The sequence below is a fragment of the Typopeltis vanoorti genome, chromosome 6, assembly GCF_054136105.1.
Source record: "Typopeltis vanoorti isolate ZY-2024b chromosome 6, IOZ_Tvanoo_1.0, whole genome shotgun sequence".
Lineage (NCBI taxonomy): Eukaryota > Metazoa > Arthropoda > Arachnida > Uropygi > Thelyphonidae > Typopeltis > Typopeltis vanoorti.
In genome coordinates this window covers 88,433,942-88,455,124 of record NC_143554.1, presented here as the reverse complement: position 1 = coordinate 88,455,124, position 21,183 = coordinate 88,433,942, and the positions used below count along the sequence as shown (strand labels likewise).

Sequence of the window (21,183 nt, the reverse complement as noted above, 5' to 3'; positions counted from 1 at the left end):
GTTATAGTTTGTAATAATGAATAGTTTGCTGCAGTGAATTTTCTTTAGAATAGCACTGACTGTGGGCACCTTATCTGGAACTTTTTTTGATAGTTTGATAACTGGTATAATGAGTTTCTCACTATAACAGTTTGCTGTAGTGAGTCAAATCTATCAAATGTATACACTGCAGTTTCAGTTTATTATCAAGGTGTACCATAGATAAATGTAGCGAATTCAAAATATACAAATAAAATATACTATAACACTGTGTATGCCATCAAATACTAAATCAAATCTTTTGAGCAAAGCAGGTCAATACAGAGGCAGCTCTTGAGCTGAATGTTACCAATGCTTCTAAGCTAATCACGATCATCCAATTACCTTAACATGAAAGAAATTTCTAATGCCTGATTACTTCTCAGCAATAACAAATATTTTTACTTTAAGCATGTAGCTTGAATGCTAAAACTGTCATTTATTTTTTATATGTTACCTCATTTGTCATCAGCAAAAGACTGCATGAACTAAAAGAAAACATCTGCAGCTACTTCCTCATTTAATTATACAATGAAAAATGGGGAAAAAAAAAAAATCAGCTAATGCCTATTTGTTCCCACATAGGGAGTAGGTGGGGCCGTTTACCCTATCTAATGTGGAAAATGGAAAAAGAAATCTAAATATATTTTTTAAAAATGTATTAAATCTATTAAATCAGATATAAAAATGATTTCTACTGGAATAATCAATTCCAGAAAGTCTGGTTGTCTCCGTGCAAAAAATAAGACAGGCTAAGCTAACTCTCAGCACACACACACATGCAAATAAACATACAGGGTGACACAAGAAAAATGTAATTCCTTATGGCTTAGAGATTACTCACAATAGCTCATAGTGTAATTTGTTACTCCAGATAATTTAACTAATTTAAATGAAACAGAAATAAGCATATTAACTATAAATATAGTATTAAAAACACTACTAAAGAAAAGATGTGGAACAAAAGTTGCTTACATATCTGCTTTTTGAATGCATACCATAGCACATGCAAATCTTTGCAATTCTCCTCCAGACAAATCCTCAACATTACGTTCACGAACATTATTTAGATCTACAACAAAAGCATATAAAATGAATAATTATGCAAAAAAGAAAAATTCTACCCTTAAAAAAAAAAAACAGCATTATCATATTTATTTATGGGTTAAAAGAAAGCTTACTAGTTACCAAAACACATGCTATAATTCTATTTCTGATAATTTTAGCATCTGAAAATTATGGCATTCAGGAAAAACATCTCGTGTAATTCATGTAAGTTATTTTAAAATAATTACCCATCAAACAATTTTCTAATATGTAACCTCAAGCAGTGTTCAGGCTATTATGACAGAACTACTGTATTTTTCGGATCATAAGACGCACCTTTTCACATAGAAAAATCGACTTAAAATTGGGGTGCGTCTTATGGTCTGAAGGTAACATTAAAATACGAATCTTTACACTGTACCGAAGCTGTTAGCAAAGTTCAATTACTGCCGCAATATGTTAATAACATTGGTAAGTATGCCACTGAAGGTAAGTACGTAAGTTATCTCGCTGCATGTGGGTGAATCACTGATTTAGAGCGTCAATAGTCATTAGTGTGTAAACATATGCTTTTGTACGGCTCATTTGAGTTATTTTTTATAAGTCGTTAAAATTTTTATCTTAAAATTAGAAAAAATGAGTGCAAAACAAAAGACTTTCATATAACGTGAGTTGATAAATTAAATGTGATAAATTATGCAAAACAATATGGAAACAGAGCAGCAGAAAACAGAGAAAAAATGGTTTGTGAGTGGAGAAAACAAGAGGATGTAAACACAAGAAAACATTCTGTTTGCACCTAGAAAAATGGCCAGAATTAGAAGTACAAATGAAAAATTGGGTAACAAATATCATCGAAACATGGGAATATCTGTTTCTACGAAAATAATAATTTTTGAAGCGAAATGATGGGCAACTGCTAATGGAATTTTAGATTTTACTGGATCACCGTCTTGGTGCTTTAGATTTATGTAAAGACACGGGTTATGCATGCATACAAAAACTACTGTAGACCAAAAAATGCCGGCTGACTATGAAGCTAAAATTATAGAATTCCATAGATTTGTCATATCAGCAAGAAGGAAATTTACCTTTGAGCTTAATCAAATTGCGAACATGGATGAAGTGCCTCTAACTTTTGATGTTCCTTCAAATCAGACAGTAGATTCAAAAGGCACCAAATCAATAGTGATCAAAACAACAGGTCATGAAAAAAATCACTACACCGTAGTTTTAGCTTGTTGCGTGGATGGAACAAAACTACCCCCATGTTAATCTTCAAGAGAAAAACATTACCGAGAGATGAAATTCTTCGTGGCATTATTATCCACATTCAAGATAAAGGCTGGATGGACGAAACAGAAATGAAATTATGGATACAAAAGTTATGGACAAAACATCCAGGTGCGTTGTTTAAGAAGTCCGCAATGTAAGTGTGGGATCAATTCAAAGCGCATAAAACAGAATTAACCAAAAAGCTTCTAAAAGAAATGAATACAGAATTAGCTGTCATTCCTGGAGGCCTTACAAGTTAATTACAATCATTAGATGGATCTATTAATAAACCATTCAAACATTTTATGTGGGAAGAGTGGAACAAATGGATGGCAAAGCCAAATCACGATGCTACAGCAACAGGACGTATGAAACGGCCAACAATTTCAGAAGTATATACCTGGGTGAAAAAAGAGACGATTATAAAGTCATTTAAGAAATGTATGATAAGTAATGTGATGGATGGTACCGAAGATGACGTAGTTTTTGAAGGGAGTGACAACAATAATTCAGACGAAAGTAATACGAATGGTGACATTAACGAGACGAGTGATAGTACCGAGAGTGAAGATGAACTGAATATTGCTAATACAAATGATTGTAACAATAAAAAAAAATTAAGAATTTGTAAATATCTTTATATAATAAAATATTTTTTCCTAAAAATCGTGTCATAAATTTGGGTGCGTCTTATCGTCCGAAAAATACGGTATATTATTAAGTTATAATTAGCTTAAAATAATAAATTCTATATTTGGAATCTTGTACTTCGGACATCATTATTATGTTACTATAGATAGATCAATTTAGCAACTAGTGCATGCAATAGCCTGTCCACACAGGACAGATTTATTATAGGTTTTGCAACATTGTGAGGGTCTAATTAAAAGAAATAAACCTTATGAATGTTGTCAAAAATCTCAGTTATGAACTTATGAACAAATGAAATGACTGCTTGCTATAATCCTTTGATACCATACAGCAATTTCACATCCATTCTTGAATAAACTTGTCAAGGAGCATTTAGAGCTTAATCAAAAATTTCTATTTACAGAAAAAAAAGTGACTATATACATATGGTATAGAAGGGGGAAAAACAAAAGATTTTTGTAAGATTAAAGTTGTCTCATCACTAAAGACTTAATAGTGTATAAATCTCACTGTCATTCATCTTGTTCAGGACTTCAACATCAAACTCACAGAAAGGCAACTGCTTGAGTGCAGCTAATAGAAAGGGGCTGAAGCTAAAATCATAAACAGATTACTTTTCTGTGAGTTTTGATGAAGTCACGAACAAGATAAACGACAGTGAACTGTTAATAATCTTTGGTGATCAGGCAACTTTAATCATGCAAAAATTGTTTCTATGCCATTTTTTATATCCCCTTCTATGCCATTATATACATGAGTGTATAATTTTTTCCTCGTTTTCTATTGAAAAACTTCCTATGTGTGTGCACTTTCCTCCAAACATGTTCCATCATTTCCTCATTATAATGGTTATTCTCACTTTTGTATTTACAAAAGTGTTAATTAGTTGATTTCTGATGAATGATAGCAATGGTTATCATTGCTTTCAGTGTAAAAGAAAAGGCAACATACAAAATGCTTTCAACTGCAGTACTATATGATTTGGAAACAACTAATCCTAATTAAGCTATAAGCTGAGCTGTTAATATATAGCACACACACATCACTTGCATTAAAAAAAAAAAGGTAATAATGAACTAACCTTTCCTTAACTCTCAAAAAACTACTAGCTTTCAAAGCAATTGTACTTAAGGATTAAAATCCTCTCAAATTCTTCACAGGGATTCTCAAGAAGAAATTCAAATATGTTACATAACCTGAGTAATAAAGTAATTGAATGGCCTTGAAAGTAGATAACTGTGTAGCACATCATCATATTTTACATCTACTCTATGGAATTAAAATGTGAGAAGTGTGATAAAAATATCTGAATTCTTAGAGTTTTAAGAAAAAACTTCCATAAAATTTCTAATTGTTTTAAAAGAGAAGTCCTGAACAAGTCCTAATTAGTGTAACAAGAAAAAAATGTTTACTTAAGAAAGAAAGGCAAACAATTTTTTAGGCATATTCACAAGTGAATAGCTTCTATTAGCTTGGTCATATGTGTCCAACATCTGCATGAAATGGCTCAAGATTGGATGCAGTGATTTTGATGAGACTTAATATTTAAGAGTGAGGAAAATTTTTTAAGCAATTTTAATTTTCAATAAATGGACAGGAATAACTGCTACTCATCTGAACCTGCTAACTAATTTTCTGAGAGAAAGCTGACCAAGAAATACCTAATTTGTTATTATTTTTTTTTATTATGCTTCAATGATACTTGCTTAGAAAAAGAAATGTCTATTATTATTATTAAGAGAGATCTCCAGGAAGTCAGAGACTCATCAAGAGAGGCTATATACTACATGCACCAGCTGTCATACTGTCCTTGAATTCATTCATACTGCCTGCACATACACAACATCCAACAGCAATCCATTCCAATCACACTCTATTAGGGAGAAGAAAAAAAAAAACCTCTCTTACCCCTCCCCTTCTTGGCAGCATTCATTCTCAGTTTCCAAGGAAGCCCGCTTGTCCTTTCCCCAAAGGAAAAGAGGGCATCCCTCAATAAATTGAAAAATTCCATCAACTGAGAGTCTATATACGACGCTTTCAGAAGTTTATGTCTCAATCATATCACCCATCTTTCTCCTGTTTGCTAGTGTCAGCAGTCTACAAATTCTCAATCTGTCTTCATAATCAGTATTCCATAATCCTGATATTATTTTTAACACTCTCTCGACTGTATCAGAATCACAATGGAAACTAAGAGACAAGACCTGCACACAATAATCCAAGTGAGGTCTTATCAAGGCTTTATAAACAGGTAAAATGACTTATCTTCACATGACAAGACATAGGAATTCAAAAGCTGTTGCATGGTCCTTTCTGAGAAGTCACTGAGTTTCATATATCATTTGAAGTTTAAGAGTTCCTGCTGTAATAGTTGGGGTGTAGAGCTAATAGTATGAGCATGTAGCAATAAAATTTTTATAATTCTAGCCTCCTGTGATGGATGGCGAGCTGATTGCTGCTGAATGTAGCATCCAGTGAAAGTAGGCTTTCGAAGTAATTAATTACTTCCATTTATCAAAAGCCTACTTTCACTAGAAGCTACATTCAACAGCAACTAGCCTACCATCACAGAAGACTGGAATTATAAAAACTTTATTGCGACATGCACATACTATTTGTTCTACACCCCTATCTGTTCTACAACTATTACAGCAGGACTCTTAAACATCAAACGATATATGAAACTTAATGGCTTCTCAGAAAGGACCATGCAACAGTTTTTTAATTCCCATAATCCTAGTTCAAATAACAAGGAAACAGTACACTGAGTTCCAATTCCTTACATTTCTGGTGTCTCAGAACCAATTTCCAAAATTCTTAAAAAATAAAATTTAGTGGCTACTTTTCTTTCTATTAACAAATTATCAGCATGCTTTCCATCTTCAAAAGATAAATGGCCTCCTCTAGCTCTCCCTGGTGTTTACCAAGTTCCTCGTGACCGTCATCGTTCTTACTTTGAACAAACTGGATGCTCTGTAGAAAAGAGAATACCGGAACACCAATTTTATATTAGCAACATGGAGATGATTTCCTGTTGTAGATTTATCCATCAATACCAGAGTACTTCAGGACTCTATACCTGCTGCTAGCACATTCCCTCATAAAAATTAACTTCTCTTCATTAATTGCAACTCCTATCCATAGTTTTTGCTGAAGACACTACCCCATTCCTCTTCATTTGACAAGCCTTGTAGTGCACAAACATTAAAAGCTTCAAAATCTTGAAAGAGATGACTGTCAGACTTACCCTGATGCTTTTTTTTTTAGATGTCCTGCCTTTACCCCTCTTCTGTAGGTATTTTCAATTTGTAAAAATCACAAGCAGTCGCAGGTACACATCCATTTACTGCCCAGCTTCAAATCAAAAGCAATTTCTCATCCTCTTTCATTACAATATTGTTCTCCCAAAACTTACAAATTCCAGTTAGAGAGACAAACATGTTTTTCTCTTTCTCCTCAACTACTCCCCTCCCCCCCCTGCACACACACACCCAACAACATGCTGCAGGTTTTGCAACCTCTTATGTGGGATTGATATATACATATATAAATATGAGCAATCTTATTTAATAGTCATTTCTACCAATAGATGCTTCAACATAAACATTATGAAGCATCTATACAAGTCAATAATTATTAACAATGTAAACAATTTTGATTCTACAATACTTCAAATTTTTTACTCTTTTTATTAATGATAAATATCTTAATAAGATTAGTATGTAATATATTTTGTTTATGGGATAAGTTAACCTCTAGAATTGCACAATAAAGAATACTTCTATCAAGCTCTGCTTATTTAATTTTGGAATATGTATTCCTCCTAAACCACATCTCAGGTAAAATTAGTATACACTTACCCAACATTTTACACACCAGTCCCTGATTTCTCATTTCATCTTTTCTATCCAACAGCTGCTGTACAGAGCCCTATAATATTATATATTAAATTAATTGGAGAAATAAACATAACACAGCAATTTTGGGCAATACTAACACCAGCTTCATAAAAAAGTATTTCTACAATAAATACCATTCAGGATGTGAACAGCAAATAATAATAATCATCAGCTGTCATTAGTAATAAAGTCTGTTATTAAATATCATGAATTATTTTTAAATGTTTCAATCACAATTAAGTGAAGATTATTTTGCAATCTCCAGTAAGGGTTATGTAGGATATTAAAATAGTCCAACACATAATTGAGATTTTATTTCTAGTTTTTAGTCAAATTTCCTTCCAAATGATTCTTTTATATATATGAAATGTTGTGAACCTACAGTGCACCCATGGAAGGTTATGAACCTTTAGTACCAGGGAATTTTTATTTATTTTTTTTTTTTTATTTAGTCCTGAAACTCTACTAGATACCAAACAGTGAGCTTTTTCAAAGCTATGGTGGTCTCGCTGTGCAATGAAATTTATCTACCACCTAAAGACAATCAGAAATATCCATGCTCATAGTGAGATTCAAACCTGCAGCCTGTTGGTTAGAGAGTAGATATGATAACCACTTGGTCAGCCAAGCCCAGCAAGGTGGTCCCCCCCAATCTGTCATTTTTGCTTTAAGCATCTATTTGATCTATGTTGGTCCTCCTCCTATTTTGCTTAGATGATACACATTAGCAGCATATAGATAATTTTCATGACTAAGTAGCTTATACTTGTTTGTTTACACTCCTTTAATAATATCAATTCTATCTTAATTTGTAATATGGTCTTTTTTATTGCTGATTTTTATGCCAAATTTGTTATAGCTGTTATTCAATTTAGTTAGTAAATCCTGGAGACTTGTACTAGATGTGTTTAGGAGTATGGCATCTGCATAAAGTAAAGAGCTAAGTTTGACATCTCTGATTCTAATATCAGGCCTAATGTCACTTTCTTTCATAATGTGATCCAAGATGTCATCATCATTATTTCATAATGATGAATAATAGTGGAGATAATGTGCATCCTTGTCTAGCCCCTGATTTTACATCAAACCATCTTCTTGTATTTCCTTCAATTCTAACTGCTGACTGATAATTTAAATATGGGCTATGCATTGCTCTGTATAATGTTAGGCTCATTGGCCTTGTTAGGGACTCCAGAACATAAGGAAGAAAAAATTGAAATCACTCTTAGGAATAAGGAGAAATAATGACAATTACTTAGTAAAAAATAATAATAAAAATTGTTATATATTAATCTTAAAGCACCACATAGATTATTTTCCTGAATAGTTGAGCTGTTGTTTGAGATGAAGATAGCAGCTTGTGGTTTTGGAGGCAAAGCTGATTTTGATCCAAAATGGTTTGCGCTCACATGAAGTTCTTATCCATCAAAAAAGGAAAATGTCACCATTATATGATAGAAAGGCAACAGTTTATTACTTCACCTTCCCCTTAACATGTTAGGCTCAATGACCTGTCATGCTCAAGTTATTTGGGCTTCACAGAAATTGAATTTATTCTCTGATAGTGGTTAATCCTGTCTGCATAGTCTTCTAAGCCACTTAAATTCCCTGGCTGGTTTGTCTTGCAAGAGGAAATCCAACCCATGTATGAAACCAGCTAACAAACTTTAGCTGAAAAGATCTTATAAAGGTTCTTTATGTCCTATATGGAATTTGAATGCTCATTACTGAATGAGATGTAGATACTCTTTTTATTACAGAATAATAATAATAAAAAAGTGTTGATTACCTTTTCAATTAAAGATATTTATGAAACTGGAGGTTTAGCCTTTATCCAGATCATAGTTGTTTGCTCAATGATTCAGATTCTTTGTGAAAATGGGATATTCAACTACAAACGGCAAATCTTAGTACTATTTCAGGTGAAAACACAAATTCATTAAAAAGTGGCCTTTGTGGATGGCTTAAAATATTTTTTGAGATGGATTGTTGTTCAAATACTTACTTGAACAGCTTTTGGAATTTGGTCCACATATTGTGGTTTAATGATTGCTTTCAGATCATCTTCAAGAATTTTCGTGAAGTAGTTCTGAAGTTCAGAGCCACGAAAATAAGTCAATATTTCTGTCCAATCAGGAGGATCCTAAAAAATGAATTACCAAAATGTAAATCATATATGAAAAAATGACAGAAAATTAAAATGTTACAAAAATAGAAACCAAATGTAAATTTAAGCATAATCATTACTACCATTAAAGTGAAAATATCTATTAATATTTAGTAAAACACTGATGTAATTCGGTATAAATTAAAGATGCCAAGAAATTATATTCTTGGTTTTAATCCTTTATTCAAGTGTAAGCAAACAAAGTTTGCATGCGAGTCACTTCATGACTGGGCAACTCGTATGTAGAGGCAAATAACTTCACATCACTTGCCTAAGTATCCCATAATGTAAAGCACATATTACGGACATGTATAATGCTATGCATTATGGGATGGGTCGCTACCAAGATAGGTTTCGACCTTTATTGAGGTCTCATCAGTGGCAGCCAGATCCAGAAGTGATACCAAGATTGAAGTAATGCAAGAAGTCATTTCCATATGCAAGTAGTCAAAAGGTCACACCTTATTATTAAAATATCTGGATTACTGACCCTTCCCATAATGCATAGCATTATATGTGTCCGTCAGGATATGTGCTCAAAGAGACTTCTATCACCACTCAATACAATGCTAGTGATAATCAACATACTCAAGAAGAGCAATAACAATTTACTCCAATGAGAAGTACAGTGTTACCTTGACTTACGAACCGCTCGAGATAGGAACTTTTTTCACATCCCATTTTGACCTCTAGATACGAACCTAGACTCGAGGTACGAACCGTGATGCTTTTTCTTTTCAAATGAACTAAAGCTTGTTTTACATTATGCTTTTTTTTTAAACCTTTTTCTCTTAGTACTAGAAACAGGCTTAATGCAGAGTACAGCACCAGTATATATATATATATATATGCATGTTTAGCTGAGTGTGCACTGAACCGTCTCTAGTGTAACAATTGTTGTTACTACATCGTATTTTCCTGAAATACGACGAATACTGCACTTATTTGGTTTTTTGTGTATCTATTTCAGTATTTGTGCAAACAAACAATGCACTTCGTGAAGATTTTTTTTTAGATTTGTATTTATTATGTTTACTGTACTGTATGTCTTTCTTTTTATAAGTGATGTATTTTATTGTAGCTTCATGTTTATTTTCTGAATAATCTACCAGATAAGCGTCATTTCACTGACCAGTGTATTATTTTCAACATGGGGCCAAAGATAACTAAGAAAGAAGAGAAGAAGAAAATCACAATAGAAATTAAGAAAGAGATTGTGGAAAAATATGAGAAAGGAATCAGGCAAAGTGATCTGTGCAAGCAGTATGACTTGTCCAAATCCACCATAGTTACAATTGTGAAGAAAGCAGATTTTTATAAGGAACTGGATGTGGCCAAAGGAGTATCTATCGTGTCATCTCAAAGAAATAAAGTTATGGAAGAAATGGAAACTTTACTACTTGCCTGGATTAACAACATGCAACTGAAAGGAGATAGTGTACCCCAAAACATGATCTGTTTACAAGCTCAAACTATTTACAAAAATCTTTCGCAGAACTTGCCATCCACTAGCAAAGACATCGGTAAAGAGTTTAAAGCTAGCAAAGGATGATTTGAGAAATTCAAGAATAGAACTGGTATCCATAGTGTTGTTAGACATGGAAAAGTGGCTAGTTCTGACAAAGAAGCCGCTGAAAGGTTTGTGAAGGAATTTCAGAAACTGATGGAGTCAGAAGGTTACAGACCAGAACAAGTTTTCACCTGCGATGAAACTGGGCTTTTCTGGAAGAAAATGCCTAAGAGAACATTCATCGCTAAGGAGGAAATGTCATTGCCAGGACACAAGTCAATGAAAGACAGACTAACTTTGCTTTTTTTTGTGCTAATGCCAGTGGTGACCTGAAGATAAAACCTCTGTTGGTTTACCACTTTGAAAATCCTAGAGTCTTTAAAAAGCAGAAAGTTAACAGGCACAAACTCAGTGTTATGTGGAGAGATAACAGCAGAGCCTGGGTAACCAAGCAATTCTGTGAGTGGATGACAGAGATCTTTGCTCCCACAGTGAAACAGTATCTACAAGAAAAGGGTCTACCTGAGAAAGTTCTTATAATGGACAATGCTCCAGCACATCCACAACAGTTGGAAGAAGATTTGGATGAAGAGTTTAATTTCATCAAAATTAAGTTCTTGCTTCCTAAGCTCTTTTCCAAAGATGTTTCAAAGTTATCACCAACACAGAATTAACCCTCAAGGAATTCTGGAAGAATCACTTCACTATTCTTCATTGTTTGCGTCTTATTAGTCACGCATGGGAAGATGTTTCAGTGAGAACTCTAAAATCAGCCTGTTAAAAATTGCCTGACTGTGTCCGAGGAACTGCATTGGAAGTACCTGAAAGCAAAATTGACATTGTAGATACAGTTGTCTCCCTGGGCAAAACCATGCATTTGGAAGCTGATGAAGCAGACATAGAGGAGCACAACATTGAGCTGACCACTGAAAAGCTACAGGAGTTAAGAAGAGAGCAGGAAAAAGAAAGGGATGAAGAGGAAAGGCAAATGTCTTCAGAGGATGAAGAAGACAGCAACAAATAGGGAGCAATCCCAACAAGTGACATAAAAAAAATCTTGCAGCACTGGGGCGAATTGCAAGAATTGGTTAACAAGTGGCATCCAAATCAGCATGTCGTTTCTAGAGCCACCAATATCTTCAATGTCATTAATCACTTTAGAAGGGTGTTAAGGAAACGACAGATTCAGTCAACGTTGGATAGGTTTTTTAAACCTCCTTCACCTAAGAGACAAAAAAAAGCAACTGATGACAACAAATCTAAAACTCCTGAACCACAAAATCAGCCACAAGAAAACTGATTTTTTTTAAAATTTAATGGAAGATGATTTTCATACTAATCATATAAAACCAAAGATTTCATAAATAAAAATTAACACGTAACGGTATACAAAATGCATATTTATAGTATAAAATTGCTCCTTCTCGATTTCTTTGCATTTTCTTCATTTAGTTGAGAATAGTTTTTTTATTTCTTAATTTTTGAATCTGGGAACAGATTAATTGATTTCCCATAAGATATAATGGAAAACTGAGTTTTGAGATACAAACTGCAGTCAGGAACAAATTAAGTTCGTAAGTCGAGGAGCCACTGTATCTCAAATCCAAGTGGTTAGCCTAGTTGCTATGCACTTCGCAACCATATGCCTGGGAAAGGAGTGTCCTGGGTTTCGATTCCCGTCGCCGACGTGAGGTGCTTAAGGATCTTTCTCAGACATAGCTAAGTTAGCCAGTCTTGGGCATGGACAGCAGGGTTTTTCTTTCCAATTTATCCTCCTGCAAGCAGGCAAACTGGTCCCATGAACACATGCAGCTAAGCCATAGGGCACACCGTGAGGCATAGGGCTAGTCACCTTATCCTCAGGACGGGTATGACTTAGAAGGGCTTAAGACAACTCTGTAACAGGCCAGTAGGCCTAACATGTAGAAGGGAGAAGAAGAAAAAAGGATATGGCTGGAAAAATTCTTAATGAAAATAAACTAGAGCAATGATTACAGCAACATTATATCTGCATCCTATATAAAAAGTCTAGTCTATATAAAAAAAGAAAATATCAAAGCCATTAAACCTCATATAAAATTAAAATGTTTAGTACATCCAATAATTTTCACCCCTGCACCCATATCCAGGAGTATACCAAATTAAATGTACTTACAATCTTCTTTACAAATGTCCTATATAAGTTTGTGACAATTCCACTGGATGTACATTGGAAATGAGAAAAAAAAAATTTGCTGTATAGCTGTTTAACCACCCAAACAGTCACATGAATAAAATATATAGAAAATATAAGCTTTATATTCATGTTATTTCATTAGTACCAAATATTAACTTCAATGGACAAGTGAACATGTGAAACACCATGGGAAAACATACCTTTCTGATTCACTGGAGACATTCCATGTGACTGATGGGAACGGCACACAGCTTTTACATCCTAGCAGAATATGGTTTGAAAGATAATTTACAGAAGCATGTCAGAAATTTGTTAAAACATCTAAACAGTAATGCCAGCCTTCAAATCTCTGCCCAACAACCCTTGACAACTGATTCTCTCACTCAGATTGCTTACAATACCAAAATGTAATAATGCTAAATCTAGGATCATCCAACTCTCTAAACTAATATATTGAAGATTACACCAGCAATTAGACTGCTTTGGTGTGGAAAGTTTACAGGATTAATGACATATCAACATGAAATCTCCAGAACCCCCATGAGATCTCCAGAGCCTAGGACTCTAGGCAAAGTAGAAATAATACTTCAGGTCAAGGATAACTCAAAAAGGGATTATGCTTATTGAAAAGCTATGATTTTAGTATAATTTATATTATGTGCATTTTTATGAAAAATTTTATTGATGGCATTTTTTCTATAGCAATTGTTTATAAATGAACAGTATTGCTAAAAATTTGTAATTCTTGCTTAAGAGCCTGCTCATTAGACAAACTGTAATAGCACTATTTTTGAGGGTGTTAATGACTCAAGTTTTTGTCCAGGGTGGTGGTAAGACAGATTAATCTGTAAAGTTAATCTGTAAAGGAAGATGTGTGACTAGTATAACTGGGAAAGCAAGGGAGTTTTGATTTTTTTTCAATTTCATGGTAAATTGCATGCATTCATTGTGTGTTTGGGTGGATGATGAAGGTGTTTAAAGTTTAGCAGCTGTGTTCTAAGCCAAACTGTAATTTTTGAAGTAAAGGAATCTAGAGCACATTGCTTAAAAGCTTCCATATAACAGTTAACAATTGGGGAAGAATAGTAGTGAGCCTTCCTCGTGTGGCAGCTGGGAAATAAGAATAGCCCCACTGTAGCCCATGCATGTTGTACAAGGTGACTAAAATGGGTACCCAGTGCCTGGGGTATAGCTAGGTCACCCTGTCTCCAGGTTGGGCGTGAGGCTGATGACCCCCACCCTGAAAAAAAAAACTTGTTACAAAATCTAAAGAAATAACTGCTGAATGGATTAAATGGTGACAAAATGGCAAATGTCCTAAGGACATGAGAAGTGGATCATGGAACATACTTTCTCTTTACCAATCTGGAACTTTAAAAATGCTGCTGGAGCAATTAGATAAATACAGGATACTTGTTATGGCTAAAGAAATGAGATGGACAGGAGAGGGGATTATGGAAAAGAAAAATCATATTTTTTATAGCTGCCAAAAGAAAGATCACAGTATTGCGACCACATGTTTATTAAGATAAATAAACATGTTTATCTTAATAAACATGCGGTCACAATACCGGAATCTTTCTTTTGAACTGCTAAACCACAGAAATCTACCCCTACAGAAAGATCACATGTTTGAAATGGAACAGGTTTCATTGTAAACAAGAGGATAAAACATCTTATCATGATCTTAACTTCAAAGCAAACTCACCTCGAATGTGTAGGCTGATAATTAAAGGACAGTTTTTTTAACTATCGTTTTATCTGTTTACCTCCAACTGAAGAAAATTATGCTGAAAAAGAGTTGTTTTATGATGAATTAGATAAGATCTATGGGGAATGTCCAAAGAGGGATGTAAAAATTATTATAAGTGATTTAAATGCCAAGATAGGCAAAGAGGATACACACAGGCCAACCACTTGGAAATATAGTTTGCATAATGAGATTAATGATAATGGGACTAAATTGATCAACTTCGCTTCTTCAAGAAATATGGTTATTGGTAGTACAATGTTTAATCATAAAGATATTCATAAAATAAACTGGAAGTCTCCCAATGGAGATACCTTTAACCAAATTGATCATCATTTAATAGATGCAAAACACCTATCCAATTTGATGGATGTTAGAACCTACAGAGAAGCAAATATTGATTCTAATCACTGCTTCTAATCTTTGATTATATCAAAGATTAGAAGCAGAATATCTAATGCAAGGAAGATATATATATATATATATATATATATATATATAGGTCCCATGCTAGAAAGTTTAATAAGGAAAGATTGAAAGAATTAGAAGTTAAAGCCAAATATGGTGACAGAATCAGTGAAAACCTGTCTGGTCTAACCATTGGTGAGAATGTTAATGAGGCTTGGGATGTTCTTAGGGATGTGTCATAGTGACAACAGCAAACATAATATTGGGAAAAGTCAGTAGAGTTAAGTATAAGCATTGGTTTGATGCAGAATGTGAACGCGTGACTGCATTAAAAAATGAGACATACAAACAAATGCAGCAAAGGAACCACACTTGTAAAGCTGTAGAGGAATACTGTTTGGCTAGAAAAGAATAAAAAAAGAGTGCATAAAAATAGAAAGAAGAAATATTATGAGGATGATGACCTTAAGGAATTGGAACAGTTCAGAAGTATGAATGAAAGTAAATCTTTCGATCAAAAGTTAAATAGTAGTCGGAAAGATTTCCGGCCTTGAACAACATTATTTAGGGATAAGGAGGACATAATTTTGAGTGATAATGAAATGATACTAGGAAGATGGGCAGAGCATTTCGATAAATTATTGAATCCAAATATATCTGGTCAATTAGATGATATGGAACAGAGCCAAGATCTAGAAGCAGTTGAACCAGTACCAACAGATGCAGAAGTGGAGACAGCTATTAAAAAACTTCAGAACAATAAAGCTCCAGGAATGATTAGGATACAAGCAGAATTAATTAAAAGTGCAGGTACAGAATACTTTAAGCAGTTGTGTTAACTTATCAAAAAAATCTGGATTAATGAAACAATTCCAGACGGTGATGTAATGATATGTTCTAACTATAGAGGAATTAATTTGCTGTGCACAACTTATAAAATTTTCTCTAACATTCTATTTAGAGACTTTATCCCTATGTAGAGAATGTTATTGGTGATTATCAGTGTGGATTCAGTCAAGGAAGATCTACAAATTATCAGATTTTTAATATACACCAATTACTTCAAAAATGTAATGAATTTGGAATTGAAACACATCACATTTTCAAAGATTTTAGAGCCACCTATGATAGCATAGATAGATCTAGCTTATTTATTGCAATGGAGGAACTACAGATTCCATGAAAACTTTCTACTTTAGTTAAACCCACAATGAGAAATACTCGTTGTCAGATCAAAATTCAGAACATGTTGTCTGATCCAATATAAATAAAAAACGGTGTTTGACAAGGGAATGGCTTGGCTTGCTTACTGTTTAACATACCACTTGAAAAGGTTTTCAAAGATGCTGGCATTAATACAAGGGGAACTATTTTCTACAAATCAGTACAAATTATGGCATAAGCAGAAGATATCAATATTATAGGAAAGACATAAAATCAATGGAAGAAACTTTCATCAGTTTAGAAAAAGCAGCAAAGAAGATGAATTTGCAGATTAACCAAGAAAAAAACAAAGTATATGCCAGTAACTAGAAATATTTGTGATAATAATCCTTCTCAAATTGAAATTGGTTCCTATAAATTTGAAATTGTACATAGTTTTATATACTTGGGATCAGAAGTTAATTGTAAAAATGATATCAGTACTGAGATTCAGAGACATATTTGTTCTGCAAATAGATGCTTCTGTAGACTTAGGAAACACCTAGTCACATGGGATCTCAAGAAAAACAAAGATAATAATGTACAAAGTACTTGTAAGAAGTGTTAACTTATGCCTCTGAAAACTGGGCATTATCAGTGGCAGATGAAAAATTGATAGGTCTGTTTGAAAGAAGAGTTCTCAGATGCATTTTTGGAGCAGTACAAGAGAGTGTGTGGAGGAAAAGATATAACCATGAACTATACAGATTATTTAATGAGCCAGACATTATTAAGTACATAAAAATAAACAGATTGGGCTGAACACATTATGTGCATGGATAGTAATAGAACAGTTAAGAAGATGTTTAATGCTAAGCCAGAAGGGGAAAAAAAAAATGGAAGACCTAAATTAAGATGAGAAGATGGAGTGATGCAAGATATTAAGGTTTTAGGAATCAAAAATTGGAGGACTTTGGCACTGAATATGGAAGACTGGCAGAAGTTTCTGAAGAAGGCCAGGGCCCACACAGGGCTGTTGAGCCAATGATGATGATGAGTAGTGAGCCTATGGCTGTACCTTCTTTTTTGTAAGTAAAAACTATTTTGCTACAAAGTAACCAAGAACATAGTACATGGACAAAAAGAGCCATAATTTGAGATTGGGACATTTGTGAGAACAAAAACATCATAATACAAAATCATCATGTAAAAATGAATGCTGATCACTATAACTATGACAGAAAGGATCTTGATATACTGTAAAGTTTGAAACAGTTTAATTCAAGTTAGTTAACTCAAAACAGTTGTTTCCATAAATCTAGTATAATAATAGTTTAATATAGCATTCATTATGATTTGCATAATCATTTAAATTGTCTATTAAGCAATTTTCTTGAAGGAGCCGAACAGGATATCACAACCGTCCAACACAAGATTTCAGTGAGTTACAACAATTTTTTTCAAAACTGGACTATATATATATATATATATATGGTTTCTAGCATGGTAAGTACATTTCTTGCTCATTTCTCATGCAAACCCAACTGCATCAATCCACCTGGGTTTTCCTGTGGATATTACCAGTTATTTTTGCTTTTATTATGCTTCTTCCATCTCCCATTCTGTTTAAGAAAACTTATTTAGATTAGTTCCGCTTATACTTTCCTGACTGCTAATGTCAAAATACTTTCAAATATTTTTAACATGACATATTTCGATCACATATGACATTGTTCACTTCTCTATCTGTTTGTTAAGGCTTAAATGCTAAGAGAAACTTCTATTAGAAGTTTAATGGAGAGAAACAGCATTGGGAAAGGATTAAAAATATTTAATTCTTCCAATATTTCATCTCAATTACAGAGACATCATCAGGGAGTTCAATATGGGACTTGTAACACACATAGAAACACAAAACTAAGTGAAACGCATGGACGAAAGACTAGGTGGGGGGGGGCATCCTCTATGGGCACCTGTCAGCAGTCTAGGATGTAAACTAGGATCTCAAAGTATTAGTGTTTCCCCTATTTTGTTGTTGTTAGCCTGTAGAATCCCACTGCTGGCAAAGGCCTCCCCCAATGTTATTCCATTCAGCTCGTTTTTGGGCTGTTGTCAGCCAAGTTGGTCCTGTAGTTAGAGTAAGTTCCCATATTTTATGCAACCATATTTAATCAAATTATACTGATTTTTAAGAGCAGCAGCAGATTCTAGAAATAGCCACTCTTCTAAATATACTGTGAGCCATATCCATATTAAAATTTCAGGATTTGTGAAGTGTTCTGTCATAGGAAAAGTTTAAGAACCACTGGATTAGATAAACCAGAAACAAAACATGGAACTTTTTCAAACCATTTCAGGTCTCCAAACCAGATATGAGCTCATCACTACCATGTGATAAATTCGTCTACAACTTAAAAGAACATTCAAAAACATCCATGCCCATGGTGAAATTCAAGCCATTTGTTGATCAGAAAGCAGATGTTATTCACTTAGCCAATCATGTCACATATATGCAGCATATCAAAACAAGAAACAATTGTTCCATAAGAACTTCTAATTTCATTATGACAATAATTGTTTCCTATTAAAAGTTGTCAATTTTTAGCAGGCACGATGAAAGGTAGAAAATGGTATGATTAAAGCATGCATGCATGCATACTAATAGCAGCCAAAATCTCAGAGCCAATGCTTCAATACTCATCAAAAATATCTTCTGAAATATTATTATGCTCAAAGTGTTTAGTTCCAATTTATACCTTGTAGTGAACATTTTTACTCTTGTTTAGTAAAGAACATAATAAAATAAACAAGTAAATAACTGCTTAGAAACAGACTTATAAAATCCTTACACCATAACGGCCAAGATTAGGTTTCAGCTTTCCAGCCAAAATTTTTAGAGCTGTAGATTTACCAATACCATTTGTCCCTACTAAGCCAAGTACTTCACCGGGCCTTGGAATCGGTAATCTGAAAAATTATATATATATGTAATAATGATATAGATATCTTATGTAAAAAATTCAACATAAAATTTTCACCTATATTTAATAGGCATTTTCACTATTAAACGAATATTAAAAAAAAAAAAAAAAAATTCAACTCAAACATTTTAGTAAAGCAACAATGGTCAATTATTACTAAAGTCCAAATAAGAAAAAAAAAAATGACAAAGCAGTCAAGAAGCACTATTTCCTCCAGACCTGATGGGATTAAAGTGATTTAATAATGCTTCATGAATTCAATCAGAAATCTTCACAACAGTAGATTTCTGCCTGATGACATTTTCTTCCGAAGGACTATGTTTCAAGGAAAAAAGATGGGATAGAAAATTTATATAAGGTATCAGTATTAGCTCAAAGCTATTTCTTAGGCACTGCTGAGAAAATTCACTATAAAATATCAATATATTTTAAGATGTTTCAGTATGTTCAATATTTGCAAACACAACAGAAACTAACATTCAGATTCCCTAAATACAGCTGAGATAACATGGTTATAACTTGACTTGTTAACATCAGGTTTGAAACTGTGTTTTACTACTTTCTAGTAGAAGAATGATGCAATATTCCAATACCACATTCTTCTACTATAAAATCCATCAACTCCATCACATCATTATGACTTGATGTCATAAGAATCTCTTCAGAGAGACCCAGATGCTTTAAGGTGAGATCTGGAAACTGAAGACACTGAAAGAGGCAGAAGTAGGACTTTGCACTACAGAAATTAACCTGTATCCTATCCAAATAAGCCTCATGATATTATCTTGAGTCTTCAGAGAAAAGAAGAAATGCTGCATCACAAGATGTCAATAACTGCTCAAGACACATGCAGCATAATCTAAAGGCATTAAACTATAACAAGAAAATGCACACCAATGCCATCATGAATTTTTTCACTGGTGGAGTTAGGCACTCTGGTTACAGAGCTCATACAAATGTTCTCACATGTACTCAACTGACTGTAGATAATAAAGAGCCATGTTCTTGTATGTGCAACGCTGACATTTTCTCATGCTAACATCACTTTTGTAAAGCAGTTTCCCCAATTTGATCTGATCTCAGTCACTCAAGTATCTATATCAATGATATCCACAAAATTACGCAACCATACAGTACATTATATTGTTAATATGCTAAGGATTCGGATAATCCAGAAAAACTCAACTCACACAATTTTTTGAGCCAACACACATCAGGCCTCCAACAAGCAGGACGATCTCGCACTGTGAGATGAAATTCACATACCATCAAACAGACATTAACAAATCAAACCTATAGCCTATTTCACTGGAAATTGAATGATCATCCACTTAGCCATCCAGATCAAGTGATAAGTGCCCTAAAAATTATTTTCATTTCAAATATATTTGATTTTTTATATATTTATATTGAATTTTAATGAAATTATATATACATTTGAATTCGTGTGTAGAGGCTTAAGTGCTGTGAGGACATCATGTTGGAGGCTTAATGGATTTTTTACAACACTCAAAAATAATTAAAATAGAATTTAATACTTCCTATATTTCGTTCCTAGTCACTACGACATCTATGGGGATTACAAAAACAGTTAATGTAACATATACACAAATAATAAACAATACTGAGCCCAACCACGTGGGTGACACAAAAGTCCTATCTAGTTGGAGCGCCCTCTAAGGGCAGTAGTAGGTGGCCTGGAATGTAAGGTGGGATCTCTGGTGATGAGTGTTTCCCAAATCTTTGGAAGCTTAATACAACCGTATTTATTCAGATTTGGTTGGTTTTTGAGAGCTGCTGCTGCTGCTTCCAAGAAAAGTCTCTCTTTCTTGAATTTCTGTGGCGGAGCATGGTGGTTTTCTTCCAAGATACCCTGTGGATGGTATCCAAAACATGGTCAGCCAAGTCTGAATGGCCATAGTTGTGTTGCAGATGTAAGACTTGTGTTCCTCTAAGCGGATGGATGCTGATCTGCCTGTCTGTCCAAAGTACGGCAGCTTACAGGAACAGGGTACTTTGTAAACTCCAGGCAGAGAGAGAGAGAGGAGGGAGCTGATCTTTCGTAGAACGGATAAGGGTAGCAAGTTTGTGGTGGGGCTTATATGCTGTGTGTAGGTTGTACTTTTTTAGTATCTTGGTTGGCTATTTTTTCGGATGT

The 21,183-nt window shown here is 33.9% G+C and overlaps 1 protein-coding gene across 1 annotated transcript in view; it reads right to left on the bottom strand.

The window, feature by feature from the left end:
* pix (ATP-binding cassette sub-family E member 1 pix) overlaps positions 1-21,183 on the bottom strand; it is a 164,315-nt gene that overhangs the window by 66,504 nt on the left and 76,628 nt on the right. The window contains exons 5-8 of the mRNA XM_090395004.1: positions 18,894-19,011; positions 8,896-9,033; positions 6,852-6,921; positions 994-1,090 (exon numbers count right to left, since the gene is read on the bottom strand). Of these exons, the coding sequence (XP_090251130.1) occupies positions 994-1,090; positions 6,852-6,921; positions 8,896-9,033; positions 18,894-19,011 (423 nt within the window). The remainder of the gene's footprint in view (positions 1-993; positions 1,091-6,851; positions 6,922-8,895; positions 9,034-18,893; positions 19,012-21,183) is intronic.